Here is a 14,756-nt window from a genome sequence, read left to right as displayed (position 1 = left end):
ACCCATCTTGGGGGCGGTTCATGATGCAAACAACAACAGTAGCAACAGTAGCAACAGTAGCAGCAACGGGAATGGCCGGTCCTCAGAATCCAACGGTGGCGGTCGTTTCACGCGTGCTAAACGTATCGCACCGCAGACGGAATCGGCTCCGACGTCTCAGGTAAGCCAGTTCCGAATGAGCCCTTTTCTATTGATTGCAATTACAAAAAGACAAAGAAGGTGGGCCCGGTGAAAGAAGTGCAGTGACGATGTGCGCGTCACTGCAAGCTAAAGAGAGAGTGAGAGACAGCAAGGGCGGGCAAATCCCTTTTCTGGGTCAGTGCTTTTACTCCACGTTTACCTTTGCAGCTTTATTTGTGATTGTATTCGTGCGCGTATCAGTTCTCAATGGCTCTTGTGAAAACACACTCCCCCAAGCGCCCCCCCCCACCCCTTCTTTGTACAATCCGCACGTAGTACCTCTCACCTACTACTACACCCCCTCCCCCCAAAGCTACATACTATTCCGGGACCGCCACATCCATAAAAGCCCATGATCATGCGGGTCTCACAAAAACTGTGCAATATCAGGAACCATGTTATTGATCCCACCGTTTTCTCTCTTTTCCGCTATTCCTTTGTCTTATATAGCGCCGACACCTTCGACAGTCGACTGGATCGATTGACGACCGCACCGCCCGATTGCTCTACACCATTCTTGAAGAAAGCGACACCATCATGACCGACTCGTCTCAATCTCGCGCTAGACCGCAGTCTCTTGTATTTAATGACAGCAACAACAACAACAACCACAGTAATAACAGTAATGACGAAAAACGCATATCCACAAGCAGCAACGAGACGGATTCATCCACTTCAACAACCTCGTCCTCTGCCGTCTCTTACCATCCACCTCCTGTACTGCCCCCGAACACAACAACAACAACAACAACGCCGTCTTCTCAAAGACGTGAGCCACAGTTCCGACCAGCCATGGTAGGCGACGAGACAAAATGCCGTCGCAAGTTTGTCAAGATGGTTCAAGTCGCATACAGCTTCCAGATGGAGAACAAAGACCTCATCCCCAGAGAAATGGATATCATATTCAATGCTCAGGACAACGTCCAGTCCATTCGTCTCTATATCAACGGCCAGCCCGAGTATCACAAGTTCACCGGGTACGTACTTTAGCAAGGACATCGTACCACCCAGTAAGCTAACGTTGCTTGTGTTGTTCAATTAACAGAAACTCACAGTACATTCCGCCCGAGCTGTCGACCCATGGCACGTACAACCATGGTCTGGCAGATGTGTGGGTACTCGGCGTCTCGCTTTACCGCATGCTCGTTGGAAAGTACCCCTTCGTTGCTTCCACCGACCGGAAACTGTTCAAGAAGATGCAAAGTGCTGACTTTGGCATCCCATCGTCTTTGTCTGAAGGTATAAAGCTTTTGCCATGTCCATGCTCGGGATCCAATATAGCCCCCGGTGGTTACATACGAAACACAAGCCTCTGATGAACTCTAACTTGTTTTAATTTGACTGTTCTAAATAGACGCAAAGGACTTGCTGCGCCGCATGCTTGCACCAGACACGACGCGCGCATCCCTGGATCTGGTGCTCTTCCATCCATGGCTGAGATCATACAAGGTGACGGTCCCGTCGTCATCCGTCGATAATAACAGCATGCCACAATCCCCGCCCGTTGTCACAACCACAACAACCACAACCACCACGCCACCAGCATCATCATCCACACATGCTGCAACTCAGCATGGCGTCTCCGAAGCGGCCGTTGTTCCGGAGGTAGTGCAAGCAGACAAGAAACAGCGCCACCGGGACGAGGAAAATGGCCTGAAACGGGTCCTGACCGGTATGATGCTTCTTTTGGTTGAAGGACCCTTTCCACCACCCAAACGACCCTATCAAGAGCTGGCTCACCTCCACACCAACCGCCCTCAAAGGGCACTCGCTCGCTAACCATCTAAATAAGAAGAAAAGGAGCCTTTCCTTTTTTTGTACCAACAACAACAACAACATTCCACTCGTTCATCTCTACTACCACTACTACTACTACTACTACTACTACTACTACTATCACTATCACTATCACTACTACTCATACATCTTTTTTTTTCTGTTTCTCGTTCTTGCTTCTTGGTATAATCTCTGTTCTATTGTTGTATATCGCGTCTTTTGCATGTATAATCCATTTCTATTTCTCTTTTTTTTCTTCACGCACGCACATCCATAGCATCTTTTCCTCTCCACACACACCAACCCAATCCTCATCAATAGATCTGTATAATAAATATAACTCGCTGACGATATATATATTCTTCTACCGAGATACAATGACTGATATCAACTGCTTCTACTGGAACAGATGCTTGTGTTCGGGAATGGGGTTGACCAGGGTATTGGAAGTCAAAGCAGCTTCAAAGTTCTGCAGACAGACGACATCCATCTTGTACATCGTCTCTTGGCTATACGTGCCAATGTGCGGCAACAGCACCGAGCGTGGGTGTGCGAGCAGTCCTGGATGAATCACTTTCGGTTCCTGAAACAAGGTTTTAGCTTTTTTTTTTCCAACTTTTACCGCTCTTCTAACACACTTACTCCTTCAAAAACATCAAGACCGACTGCCGAAACCTTGCCATTCTCTAACGCGTTGACCAATGCTGACTCGTTAATCACCTTGCCACGCGCGGTGTTGACGATAACCACGCCGTCCTTCATCATTGTGAATTGAGGTGAGTCCAAAAGGTGGTACGTCGCTTTGTTGAGAGGAATACTGACAAAGATACAATCAGAAGTCCTCAACAACGTCTCGAAATCGACATAGGTCGCGTTGTATTGCTTTTCGACTATACAGAAAGCAAATTTAGTCTTGTCCTTATCTCTCTCTATTACAGAGAAGGTCTTGTTTACCTTCAGGAGACTGGCGCGTTCTGTTGTGGTATTGGATCTTCATGTCAAAGCCGGCCATGCGCTTGGCTACCGCCTTGCCAATGCCTCCGAGACCCAAGATACCCAATGTCTTGCCTTCAGGGTCGTTGCCCATTGTAACGCCATGTCTCCAGCGACCTACAACCAGCAAAATTATGAGTCGTTCTCCTCTCATACAACGTGTACATGCACTAGAAGACCTATTACCTTCACGCAAATTGCGTTCTGCTTGAGTGGAGTTACGGAACGCACTCAAAATCAAAAGGCAAGCAACGTCGGCCGTCGCCTTGATATCATTTGTTTGAAAGTGATGTGTAAGCTGATTTGATATGAAAATACAAGGTTATGTGTGAATGCAAACAAAGTGCTTACTGCATCAACAGCCGTGGGCGTGTTGGATACGCGGATTCCTCGAGCGGTGCAAGCTTCCACATCTAACCCGTCGTATCCCGCAGCATGATAAGTGATAAGCTTTACGCTAATGGATGGAAGAAATAAAAATCAGTCTTTCCCACGTTCAACCGATATCGATGATCTTGTTCTTTTCTTTACCCGGATGGAAGATTGTCGACAAACTCCTTGTCGTAAGGACCAACAGTCTATGCAAAATCAACTTAAATCAGGAATCTTCTCGTGTTTCCAAACTTGCCGAGCATGAACTTACCGAGTTACCGATCATGACAACTTCCACTTTGCTATATTTAGTCTTGCAGTCCTCAAAAAACTGGTCTCTGGTTTTCGACTGGCTGTACGCGATAGCCTGCTTCTCACATAGCTCGTCAAGCTCTTTTGTAGCATGGTTGATGACGCTGACGATAAGGCCGCGTGGAGATTCAGAAAATTTGCCCATAATAGTTGTATGTGATATATTATCTGAAGAAGTTGGTCAACGCCCGGTCTGGCGGAGAGCCTTCTTAAATACGTGTTGGATCTGTGCAAGAGTGACTGTTTGGGTAACCGCGCGTTTCGGTGAATTTCCCGGAGTAGATGAGCGTGCGACTCGCCCAAATGCCGCAATCTGCATTATCAGTAATGTAGCAGAGACCGATTTTCTGGTCACCACGTAAATCGCAAAACGTGATATATGATATGATTAAGAAGAGTCCATCAAGCTCGGTCGCAGGACATTCTATTAGAGCGGCTGTCGACTTGTGTGTCATAATATAACAAGACTCAACTAAGGATAGCATTGACCCAACTTATATAATCTTTTATCCGTCTGTAGTCAGACATCTATAAACTTTATTTCAAATATAAACAGACCCATAGCGAGATGTGATGGCTTAAATCATCCTGTATTTATCCAAACCACACTCATTCTAATCCATTTCTACCACCACGGGTGCATCCTCGTCATCCTCGTCGTCGTCGAGTTCTGGAAGATCCCATTTGAATCGATGGGAAAGAAATAGTCGTAGTTTGTCGAACCTTGCTTTCAATCCTTCTTGCTGTGGCAAAATGTCTCGTCCCAAGTTCTATCAAGGTGGAACATCGTCAAGTTTGCGTTGTAAAGATGTCTTGTCAAACAATTACCTGCAACATATGAGCGACAAAGTTATTTTCAGAGAGGATGTCCCGGAAAAAGTCTTCCGGGCATTCATCCAACTGTATTTGCAGAACATCTATAATAGCAGCGGGGAGAGAGAGGGAGAGAGAAGAAGACATGTCAATATCATAGCTATCGAATGTGTGGGTGGAAGAGGGTGGTTTGCATATAGTTACCGATGAAATCGATGAATAGGTTGGGATCGGACTCCATGAGATCCGGACAGCTGCATAGTAAATGCACGAACTGCTTCCACTGGTTGAAGCCAGAAAAGTTTTGAGCCATCAACAGGCACACAAAGGCGAGTTGTATTTCACCAAGCATGACCTTATGACCTGTCAGCAAAAAAAAAAAGTCGTATAAGCTTGCAGTTCTATGCATATTTTTTGTTTTGACTAGACACTTGTCAATCCGAAAACTTACTGTTGCCGTATACGCGTCTCAACAAATCTCGTGCCAGCCATGATTTATCAAGACTCCATCGCGTCACCTCATCACCTGTAGCTCCTTCTGGAAAGGATTGTCGCACATCAAAAAGCGTGAACTCCATCCCTTCTTCCTTTTCAACTGACTTTCCCAACCGTTTGTCTTTGACGGTCAAAGGATCCTCCTCTTGCATTGTTTGGCTTGGAAGATGTGAAACCTTGCCGTTGTTGGGCAGCACTCGACGTACCAGACCCGAGGTTATGTAATTTGTCAGCTTTCTCCATCGGTCGTAGAATATTGGTGGGTCCAGAGGATAGGGTCCCATATTCCGGTCAAAATCGCGTATGTCTTTGTATGGCGGTTAACATCGTGCAATGGATATGGTATCTCTTTTTCCCTCAAAAAGAAAAAAGAAAAAGACTTACTGATTTTATACCGCTCCACCTGATCTGGATCCAGTTCGGTTTCGTCACGTAGGTCTTCTGTCTGTGGGTTCCATTCACGGACAAGGATCTGATGTATCTTTTGTTAACGACAATGCCCTTTATTTTTCTTCTTCCGACGCGTACAACGCATTCCATCCTCGCGTTGCTCCTACCTCCTTTGACTCGAAATAATGGAAAAAGCCCGTTCGTATACCCTGTACTCCCTCTTTGCTTGTCGCGCTAATACACAAGCCAAACATATTAGTATGCCCTTCTGATTGTAAATCGGTTGTAATGTTGTTTGACTTACGAAAAATATACAAAGTGGAGTCCTGGTGGGATCATTTTCACTCCTTTAAATAAGGGTCCGATTGTCCAAGCGTTGTAGTCAATGCCAAACTCAAGATTGGGTGGGGCATTCAGAAAAAGGAGACAAGATCCTTTTTCAAAAAGAACATTTGCTGTCTCTTGATCCATTATTTCATACAGACTTTTGAATTTGGTGTTGTTGAGTATTTGAGATCGTCTGAGGGTATGTCAAAAGGAGGTTACTGTTTCGCAAGAAAAGAATATGCACGGCCTCTCAAATTATAATATTTTTTGACAACCCAAGGCTGTGATAAATGGTAATATGGCCAATAGTGAGGAATATCTCCAAGATAGTGAGCTATCGCATAGAAAACATATTCTACAGATACAACGCTCCTTTAAAAAGTCTCAACATACAAAAAACACCCTTCCCAGCGAGCTTTATTTCTGCGCAAGTAGAGTCTGGTAACAATCAAGCAGTCTTTTCGGAAGCATATGCTTGTGCTCAAGGCTGGTTCTGACTCGTTTCAAACATATGTTTATGCTCAGGAATAGGTGTGAGAAGGGTGTCACGAACCAGCGCTGCCTCCATATTCTTCATAGTCGCTAGATCCATGTTATACAGTGATTCCTTCGTACTTGACGCAATGTGCGGCAGGAGAGTGGATCGTGGATGTGCTAATAAGCCTGGATGGATGTCGGGCTCCTATATAATAGCACAGCAAATACGCATCAGCCCACCATGTCAGCCACGTCTTTAAGCATGTATATACAAAGCCAAACCTTTTCAAATACGTCCAACCCTGCGGCAGCTACTTTTCCTGTCTCCAAAGCAGCTACCAATGCGTCCTCGCTGATGATAGGGCCACGCGCTGTGTTGATGATAATCACACCGGATTTCATCTTGGCGAACTGAGGCGCATCCAGCAAGTGGTACGTTGAATCATTCAACGGCACGCTTACAAAGATAACATCGGATGTGCGCAGAAGATTATCAAAGGTGACGTATGTTGCATCGTATTTCGCTTCAACTAAGCCAAATGCCAAACCATACACGTCCATTTATTCAGTAGCTGAATGCAGCCGTGAATTTCGTCAAAATTCCCATTTACCTTCTGGATCAAGTCGCCTTCTGTTGTTATACTGTATATTCATGTCAAATGCTCGCATACGTTTAGCAAGAGCTTTACCAATACCACCCATGCCTAAAATCCCCAGTGTCTTTCCTTCTGGGTCGTTTCCTAACGGAACACCATGCTTCCATCGTCCTAACAAAACGTGACATCCCCAAAACTGTCAATTGAAATCGAAATAAAAGAACAACTCTTATTGAATATACCTTCTCGTACGTTGTGGATGTATTGCGTAGCATTTCTAAGAGATGCTAAAATAAGGTAAACAGCTATATCTGCAGATGGCTTTGAAAAATATAAGGCTTTAGATGCATTTGCGCCTGCTTGCATACATATACATTGTTGGCGTTTGACCTTACCGCATCCACCATATTTTCCACATGGGACACATAAATATTCCTTGCCGTACATGCAGCGACATCCAGCAAGTCGTATCCTGCCATTGCGTAACATATATATTTAGCGCTGTAAAAGTGCAAATCAGTTAAATAATTGTTTTGACACTATGACTTCAGGATGCATATGCATTGGGAAGCCCATACTGCATGCATTTTTTACATGAGCGCCCACGTACCTTTTTGGCAGCTGTTCAATAAACTCTTTATCGAAAGGTCCAAAATTCTGTAAATGCAGCCTCTTTTCCTTAAAATCCATCACCAATAGCCATGCTTTTTCTTTTCCATTCCAGTATCTTACCTTTGCACAAAAGATTGACAGATACACTGCTTTCACGTTCTTGTACTTCTCCGCAAAATCGGCGAACAGTTGTGTGCGAGTTTTAGATGTCGCTATTTGAATATCGAGACGTTCCATTAACCCATCGAACTTTTCTTGGTCAGCACAAATAAGTTGACCGACGATGAGTCCCTGTGGCATCATCTTTTTTTTTTTTCAAAAAGAACCAGATTAGACGTACGATATAACGCACTTTTATATTGAGATTGATCGATTTTTTCCTCATCATAGAATATATAAAATACATTCGCACGCGTACATATACAGATATAAGCTAGCAGGCAACACTCACATTCAAGGGGGGAAAAAAAGTGAAAAGCGAAAAACAAGAAGAATGAGGCTGAGGGGTGGAAAGAGTTCCTTTTTATATGCAGATTGGAGTGGTCGGTTTATCAGCCGAAAAGACCAGCAATAGCAATTTTAAACTTGAAATGTAGCAGCAGCAGCCGTGCATATGCAGACAATCCCGTCAATGCATATGCAGTTGCTATTAATCGTGTGGATATCTGCATGGGCTATACATACTAACAGCTCACTATTGTTTTGAAAAACAAAGTTCTAGCTTGTAGCGTCTGACGAATTTACACTCATTGGACCTGTAAAGGATAAACTATCATCAGCAACAAATGTATTGGTTACGATCATCAATCTGACGAGCGGATATATCATCATCTACGTAGGCTTTGATGGTTTACCAAGGGGGAATAAGTCTGCACATTGGAAAATAATATTCACACGAAATACGAATATTTTTTCGAATATTTGTAAGCATATTAAATATATATATGTTTTCTCATATGAACTGTATGACCCTCGTTACAGTACACATAAAAAGAAGCTCGGTATCTCGGACGCTACTGCGTTTAAATATTTCCTATATAAAGCTACACGTACGCCAAAGCTCTCAGGCCCCAAGCCTAAATCCCGACCTTCTCAACTACATGTCTTACCTTCTCTAACTGTTGGTAAAACTTTTTACAGTGGTTGGAAATATCGCTGACAAGGTGTACTTTTGCTCGACAGAAAGCATTTGGAAGCGTCTGTTACATTTACCTGTGTTTGGTAATCCGAATATTTAAATATTTGCCTCTATATTGCTTGGGATCTTCTGCTATTCTTCAGAAGTTCAACGGAGTGCCTCTTGTTACATATTGCGAAAAAAACTTGAAAAACTGCAACATAGCCTCAGAAAGCGTCTCAAGCTCAGAAATCATGTGGCTGTTTCCGTTTGGCACGTAACTTTTGGATTTCGCAAACTTGTTATTGAACATGTATACATACTACGCTTCGTTCATACATGTGTTTGTGTGTATCATGTTGCTGTTAGTAAGTATGAGAATTTGTGCCTAGTAACAACTGCTAATTGTAAGCTGTCAGTTTATAGATATTTTATACCTATTACATAGTATATCAAAAGGCGCTGAAATAAACCAGTGCTTAAGGTTAAAAGCTTTTTTATTACGGACGCTTCAATATTGGTAAATAGACAAGCAGATTCTGTTAGGTTGATGACGATGGTGTCACCCATATCTCCTTAATATCTTTCCTTCATCTAATATCGCTTTTGAAAGTTGATCTCAAGCACATTGGGGCTGATAACATCGAAACCTTTGTCAAGAAGTTTGTTCTTGTGGGCCGAGTTTTCTGACAACGACCATTCGTACTTTCGTACTACATAAAGAAATGTTAGTAATTCTGGGGAATGTGGATAACTCTTAGACACTAAAATAGAATTAATCACTCACACAGCATAGGCAGTAAGAAACGCTGCTCGGCTAGGCTAAAGTTCATACCAATGCACTGCCGTGCTCCGATAGAGAAGGGTAACCAGCTCATTCCATTATGTTCCGCTTCGCCACCTGGTGCAAACCTCCTCAGGATTAAATTCATCTGGACTATCCCATACAGTGGGATTATGGTGTAGCTCAAATATATCTAATGTGATGAGCGATCCTTTTGAAAATAAAGACACCCGATAAGTCAGTATCCTCTGTCGCTTCACGGATCACTACAGTTGCCGCTGGACCATCCATACGCAGAACTTCCTAAATAATAAAAGTTGTCAATCGAAATAAGCATTATAGATAACCATAGCTCTTGCCTTTATCAGCCGTCTGTAACATCAACATTTCAAACCTTGATTATCATGTTGATGTACGGCATCTCGTGCAGCTGGTCAGCATCAGAAAGTATATCTTTTGGCTCATCACCCAAAACACGGATTGCTTCCTCTCTTGCTTTTTGTTGTATATCCTGGAGGAAATCATCGTTAATATTATTCCACCATAACAAATAGCATAAATCTTCTTCTCGATTATAAATACCTTATGAATGGCTAGATAATAAGCTGCGAATGATAAAGCATTGGCGGTAGTGTCATGTCCTGCCACAAAGAAAATGCAAAGATTACTCTAACAGTATTAAAATTGGAAAGCAGAGACATTAGCTTCTTGGATTCAGATTTGATAGTAGCTAATACATCACTTATATAGACGCACCCGTAGCTCCTCATCAGTCAAAGCGGCTTTTTCAATCTCCTTTCCAGCCTAGAGCATCAATGTCAACAAATCTTTCTCGCTGTCCTTGATATTAGATGTTTTGTTTTCCCGCAAGACGGAGCGCTTATGCTCAATAACACCATGCATCATGTTCAGAAACTTGTCCATCTCGCCGTGTAGCCTCTTCCTCTTTGGAAACAGGAGCCGAAACCAAGTGTCAAGCTTACGGAAGAGTGCGAACATTGGATCTCTTGTACCATTGATAGAATCATTGTAAAGTGTAACCCATTCGTTATCCTTGTCTTCAAGAGAGTTAAATTCGAAACCTGCATATGCAACGCCCCATCTTGTTTATAAGTAACATACGCGCTGCAGCAAACCTCTGTCGCTCGTTTATTTTTCAACACTTACCGAATCCCGCTAATCCGATAGCTTCAAGGGTCCAGCGCTCCATCATATCGTGAAAATCAACCGGATCGGGAGAAGCGTCCATAACCTTGAAAAGCCTTTCCACAAGATGTCCGAATAATTCGATAGGCATCGAACGATGGAACGCAGGATTTGCAATCTAACATATAATAGCGCGCTGAGTCTTTGTGTCGCACTAGTAATTCTGCTAAATCAATGTGGCTGTTACACGTCTTTACCATACCATGCGGTGATGCTTCCATTCTTTTCCGTTCAAAAAGAGCACATTGGGTCCAAGAGCAAGTTTGGATATCAAAGTACCTTTTCGTTCATGTTGAAGACGCTTGAGATCCTTCTTGCGAAAAAGTTCTGAATTTGAAGGCCATATTCATTAGTGAATCACAGATAGAGAGGTAGACTTTTATAAAGTTAATAGAGAAAATTAGTTACCCGTTTTCAACAAAAACTTTTTAGCAGCTTCGGGTCTAGTGATATGAACACACCAGCCATTTTGGTCAAAGCGCTGTTGCATTGATGATTGTTAAGAAGATATACTTAGTATAGGGCATTGGTTACTATTTACAGGCAAGAATAGAATATTTACACAATATATTCCTTGCTTAGACTTCAGCGCGACTGGGAGAGGATACTTCACTGATGGGCATACCCTTGAGGAAGCCTGCCAAATAACCCAAGAAGGGAACGTGAGAGATGTGCCTCAAGTTTTTTGGCGGACGGCATACTTTTTCATAGCCGTGGTAAGCACCCAATATCGCAAAAGTGATAGAGATCGAAACTTGGTTTTTTCGATAAGATGGCGAGCATTATCCGGTATATGTGGGACAACGTGGCGATTCCAACCGTCAGTCAAAGCATTCATTTTTTTCTGAGGAATGGAACAAAACTCCAGAATTTAGATCAAATACGTTCAGGTAAGATGAGTCAAATAAACATCCGCGGTGAAAATAGTTGGACCCCAACTGTTAGTCTTCGTTTCGTATGAGGCTGATTAACTCGAGCAAACAGCTAAGAAATGATGCAGACGGACCTTGGGTTAGCACGTTTACTTTTGTTATCAAAAATGAGGCTTCTTCCAAGCATAAGGCTCATACATATCACTGTCTCTGATAAACCATCGCCGCATTATGTTTTTCTTGCATCAATACGCGTCATAAGTATCAAAGAAGTACATTTGGAAAAAGGAAAATTAAAAAAAAGGCAAGAATGTATTACGGGTAGAGGGTTCTTTTTCATCTGTGTTTATCTGCGAGCTACATTGAGAAATAAAAAATAGTCGCCTAAATTTTTCAAATACATAAATATATTCATACTCTTAATTTTGTACCGCTTTATTATCACCATCTAATTCATGGTCTAAGCTCATCGACTTGAAGGGTATTAATTTGTAGTTAAGCAAAAAGCCTCGTCTATTTTAGGAGCGATTTTGCCCCAGATAGTTATTGTATCCATTGCAACAAATGACATGATTACATACTGACATCAGAACATTGGTTTGGATGTTCACCTGGCCACCTCGTACGAGACTTTAGCAACACACTTGGCCCATTACGCGATTTTTTTCGTGAAAGAAAATTTAAAGATCTTCCAAGTTGACAACGCACACTCAAAAAAGCTCGTATCATACGCCGAGAGATTTCTTGACTTACAACTAAGACTTAGTACCAAACAACTGTAGTAAGAATGACTACTTTTACATACCCTGGTGAAAAACTACTGTACATCCATCTTATGCGATTAATGCTTAAACTATATAAACTGTGCTAATGTGCCTAGCGAAAGAGTAGGGAAGGGTTAAAACGAAATCTTATCGCCAGGGATAATACAGTACCGACAAGACTGGGACCAGTAATTTGATGTTGTGGTCAATCTCTCGATCGATACCATACCAAACGAGTGTGTGAAAGACTTTTGAATTGATTTCTCACGCAAACTGTTTGTTATGCTATATTTTCCTCCATATATGTCAAGGAAGAAATTGTCGTGCTGCGGATGTGCAACCCAAGATCTTGGCTTTTCATAATTATTAAGACCAAGCAAGCAATAATAATAAGTTGTATGTGTTGCTACTGTCACGTTATGTTTATTAATTAACAGGCATAAACAGAGGAAACTGGCTCAATTGGATCGTCATGGAACGCGCAGCCCACAGCATCTATTAACAATACCTGTGCACATACCCGCGGAGCTGTGGCTAAATCGGGAAGAAACTTTGGATTGATCGAATTGTATTTGCGTTAAAGATCAAATAGACATGATCACACAGATTAATTGCAAATGGTTGTCTACGCTCGACTTTTTGGACGTGTATTGTTTAGAGCTATGTATTAAGGGTCTCCTCTCGAAGAAATGTAACGAATCTGCCATACGACACTCTTGACTAGAGGTATAGCGCGCATCATTAAGAATTTTAACGTTGTCAGACCTTCTTCTTTTCACAGGCTATCAAACCTTAAAAATATTGCTTTGGGTCTCAAACGTAGAATATCGTAAAGATACGTGTAGCTTGGGTGAGGTTAGATAGCTAATATGCAGCATTAATTAAAGTAGTAGCTTGACTACATACAATACGCGTAATACACAATAACAAACAGCACATGTTTGATAGACGGGGGACAACAACAACAAGGCCTTTATTTAAATTGGTCAAATTCCTAAAGAGGCTCGTCCAAAAACGAGAGTGTCGATGTCTTAGCTTTGCGGGAAGGTGCATCGGCATCTGCTCCCGAACCCTCTACCACAAAGCTGGGTTCTGTCTTGGTCGCTTTATGGATCTCGGAGGGTCCGATCGGCATTGAGATGCCAGCGGTCTCACCAATCAACTTACCTACTTAGAAGTCGCCCCGTGCCTACAAAACAAGCATCAGCACCCACCCTTGCGCTTACCTACCCTCACTCACACTCACACACACTGAAAAAAAAGGAAGGGACTTACCACATGTGATCGAGAAAAAGCGAGGAAGCAGCACGCTGCGGAAAATGGGTGCCTTTTCATGCACACGTTCAAGACCCCGCTTCTTTTGAAAAAAAAAAATACCCCCACTCCGCACCCACAGGTCCGTGCCAACAACGCGGGGAACAATGACAGATCTTCTGTATCATAGCGACAGTATGTAACACTATTACAACGCGCTTTACCACACTTTGGTACGCGTTTTTCACCTATTTTTTTTTGTTTCTATCTTCGCGTAGTTCGTTCGCAAAAATAATCGAAAGGAAAAATTTTTTCGGAGGGTACCAGCCCGAAACCTGTTTTTTGTTTTGTTTTGTTTTTTTTTCACATGTATCATACATCACCCGTACACACGCCGAGGAAGTAAACACCACGTCTGATTGGCTTTGTGTCGCTACTGCTAAGGGAGGTGGATGAGAAAATGAGCAAACCCAACAGCACTATCAACCTGAAGAAGCAGCCTGTATCGATAATAGTAGTTCTAGGATGACGCGCATACTATGCTGAAAACAGCCATGCTGCTCTATAGTCTGCCCTTGACAGTTTAGTTTAAGCTGTCCACATCCATCATTGCGGGCTTGGAGGATCGGCAACCGATAATTGCGTGAGAATCGATGTCTACTTGGGAGACGGAGTGCTGGGAGTCTCTCATGTGAAAATCGTAGGCTGGACCTCATGGTGCCTTGTGCGAGCAAAACATCCCCTTTTCTTTTCTGCCGAGCATCAGCATCGTTGAAGAAAAAGAGGGTGTTTTGATATCATTCAAACGTCAAGTCGTTACAATATTTTGAAACACACCTCTTTCAAAAAATGGCATTTCTGATATATTATAGTGCACGCCACGCTGAACGCGAGACCCGTTTACGCGACAAGGCTAGCAGCAGCATGAAACAGCAAGTTCAGGAAATGGTATTAGGGAGTCCTTGAACAGCCTGGACCGCAAGTTGCCAGTCTATCATAATCATGTGGGCGTGTGTGCGCTGCGCACTGCTTTCCATGAATTGTAGGGGTTGATGATACCAAAAGATATAAATACGCCCACATTTTTCAGGCCATTTCGTTTTTTCTCTTCACTCTTTCTTTCCTTCATTTTTCTTTTTTCCTTCACTCCCTTGGTTCCTCCTGGTCTTTCTCTTGGCTCTTCCCTTGGCTCTTCCCTTGGTCCTGGTGTTGCCTCCGTTGCGCCTGTCCAACCCTTACTTCCGGTAATCCTGGCTGCCTCAACTGGTCCCTGCTTTGGTTTGTCCAGTCTCGCGTTCAACGGTGTTGGTCACAACCGGTCTCCTAGTGAGACCAGAGGACGGAGGAATCCTTTTTCGGTTTCTCGCCATAGAAATATGGTAGTGTCCTTTTTGGTTGGATGCCTTGTCTCCCGGT

At 43.0% G+C, this 14,756-nt stretch overlaps 5 protein-coding genes across 5 annotated transcripts; 1 reads left to right on the top strand and 4 right to left on the bottom strand.

Annotated features, from left to right (window-relative positions):
- The first annotated feature begins 914 nt into the window (after positions 1-914).
- On the top strand, positions 915-1,996 carry BDB00DRAFT_858573 (kinase-like domain-containing protein). The gene is made up of 3 exons (XM_053125874.1): positions 915-1,157; positions 1,226-1,419; positions 1,535-1,996. Exons 1-3 carry the CDS (start codon positions 973-975, stop codon positions 1,957-1,959), a joined length of 804 nt encoding a protein of 267 aa, XP_052973032.1. The 5' UTR covers positions 915-972; the 3' UTR covers positions 1,960-1,996.
- A 326-nt stretch (positions 1,997-2,322) lies between these two features.
- On the bottom strand, positions 2,323-3,916 carry BDB00DRAFT_858568 (D-isomer specific 2-hydroxyacid dehydrogenase). Its single transcript, XM_053125873.1, has 7 exons — positions 3,593-3,916; positions 3,481-3,527; positions 3,301-3,406; positions 3,136-3,214; positions 2,911-3,066; positions 2,599-2,846; positions 2,323-2,539 (listed from the first exon to the last, which is right to left on the bottom strand). Exons 1-7 carry the CDS (start codon positions 3,776-3,778, stop codon positions 2,354-2,356), a joined length of 1,008 nt encoding a protein of 335 aa, XP_052973031.1. The 5' UTR covers positions 3,779-3,916; the 3' UTR covers positions 2,323-2,353.
- Positions 3,917-4,219: 303 nt separating this feature from the next.
- BDB00DRAFT_858560 (A1 cistron-splicing factor) lies at positions 4,220-5,926 on the bottom strand. Its single transcript, XM_053125872.1, has 7 exons — positions 5,636-5,926; positions 5,499-5,565; positions 5,326-5,413; positions 4,898-5,248; positions 4,651-4,809; positions 4,462-4,550; positions 4,220-4,403 (listed from the first exon to the last, which is right to left on the bottom strand). Exons 1-7 carry the CDS (start codon positions 5,800-5,802, stop codon positions 4,248-4,250), a joined length of 1,077 nt encoding a protein of 358 aa, XP_052973030.1. The 5' UTR covers positions 5,803-5,926; the 3' UTR covers positions 4,220-4,247.
- Positions 5,927-6,027: 101 nt separating this feature from the next.
- BDB00DRAFT_858557 (D-isomer specific 2-hydroxyacid dehydrogenase) lies at positions 6,028-7,847 on the bottom strand. Its single transcript, XM_053125871.1, has 8 exons — positions 7,762-7,847; positions 7,464-7,646; positions 7,342-7,388; positions 7,127-7,232; positions 6,974-7,052; positions 6,747-6,902; positions 6,418-6,665; positions 6,028-6,340 (listed from the first exon to the last, which is right to left on the bottom strand). The coding sequence occupies exons 2-8, from the start codon at positions 7,644-7,646 to the stop codon at positions 6,140-6,142; spliced, it is 1,020 nt and encodes a 339-aa protein (XP_052973029.1). The 5' UTR covers positions 7,762-7,847; the 3' UTR covers positions 6,028-6,139.
- Positions 7,848-9,054: 1,207 nt separating this feature from the next.
- On the bottom strand, positions 9,055-10,940 carry BDB00DRAFT_933986 (cytochrome P450; the record flags this gene model as incomplete). Its single annotated transcript, XM_053129138.1, has 10 exons — positions 9,055-9,173; positions 9,248-9,397; positions 9,475-9,547; positions 9,639-9,755; positions 9,827-9,913; positions 10,001-10,048; positions 10,139-10,326; positions 10,412-10,568; positions 10,653-10,777; positions 10,859-10,940. The coding sequence occupies 10 exons, from the start codon at positions 10,938-10,940 to the stop codon at positions 9,055-9,057; spliced, it is 1,146 nt and encodes a 381-aa protein (XP_052973028.1).
- Between the last annotated feature and the right edge of the window lie 3,816 nt (positions 10,941-14,756).

The sequence above is a fragment of the Zychaea mexicana genome, assembly GCF_025766255.1.
Source record: "Zychaea mexicana strain RSA 1403 chromosome Unknown BDB00scaffold_169, whole genome shotgun sequence".
NCBI lineage: Eukaryota > Fungi > Mucoromycota > Mucoromycetes > Mucorales > Lichtheimiaceae > Zychaea > Zychaea mexicana.
The sequence above is the reverse complement of the archived record's forward strand: the minus strand, read 5'-3'. Positions and strand labels throughout refer to the sequence as shown.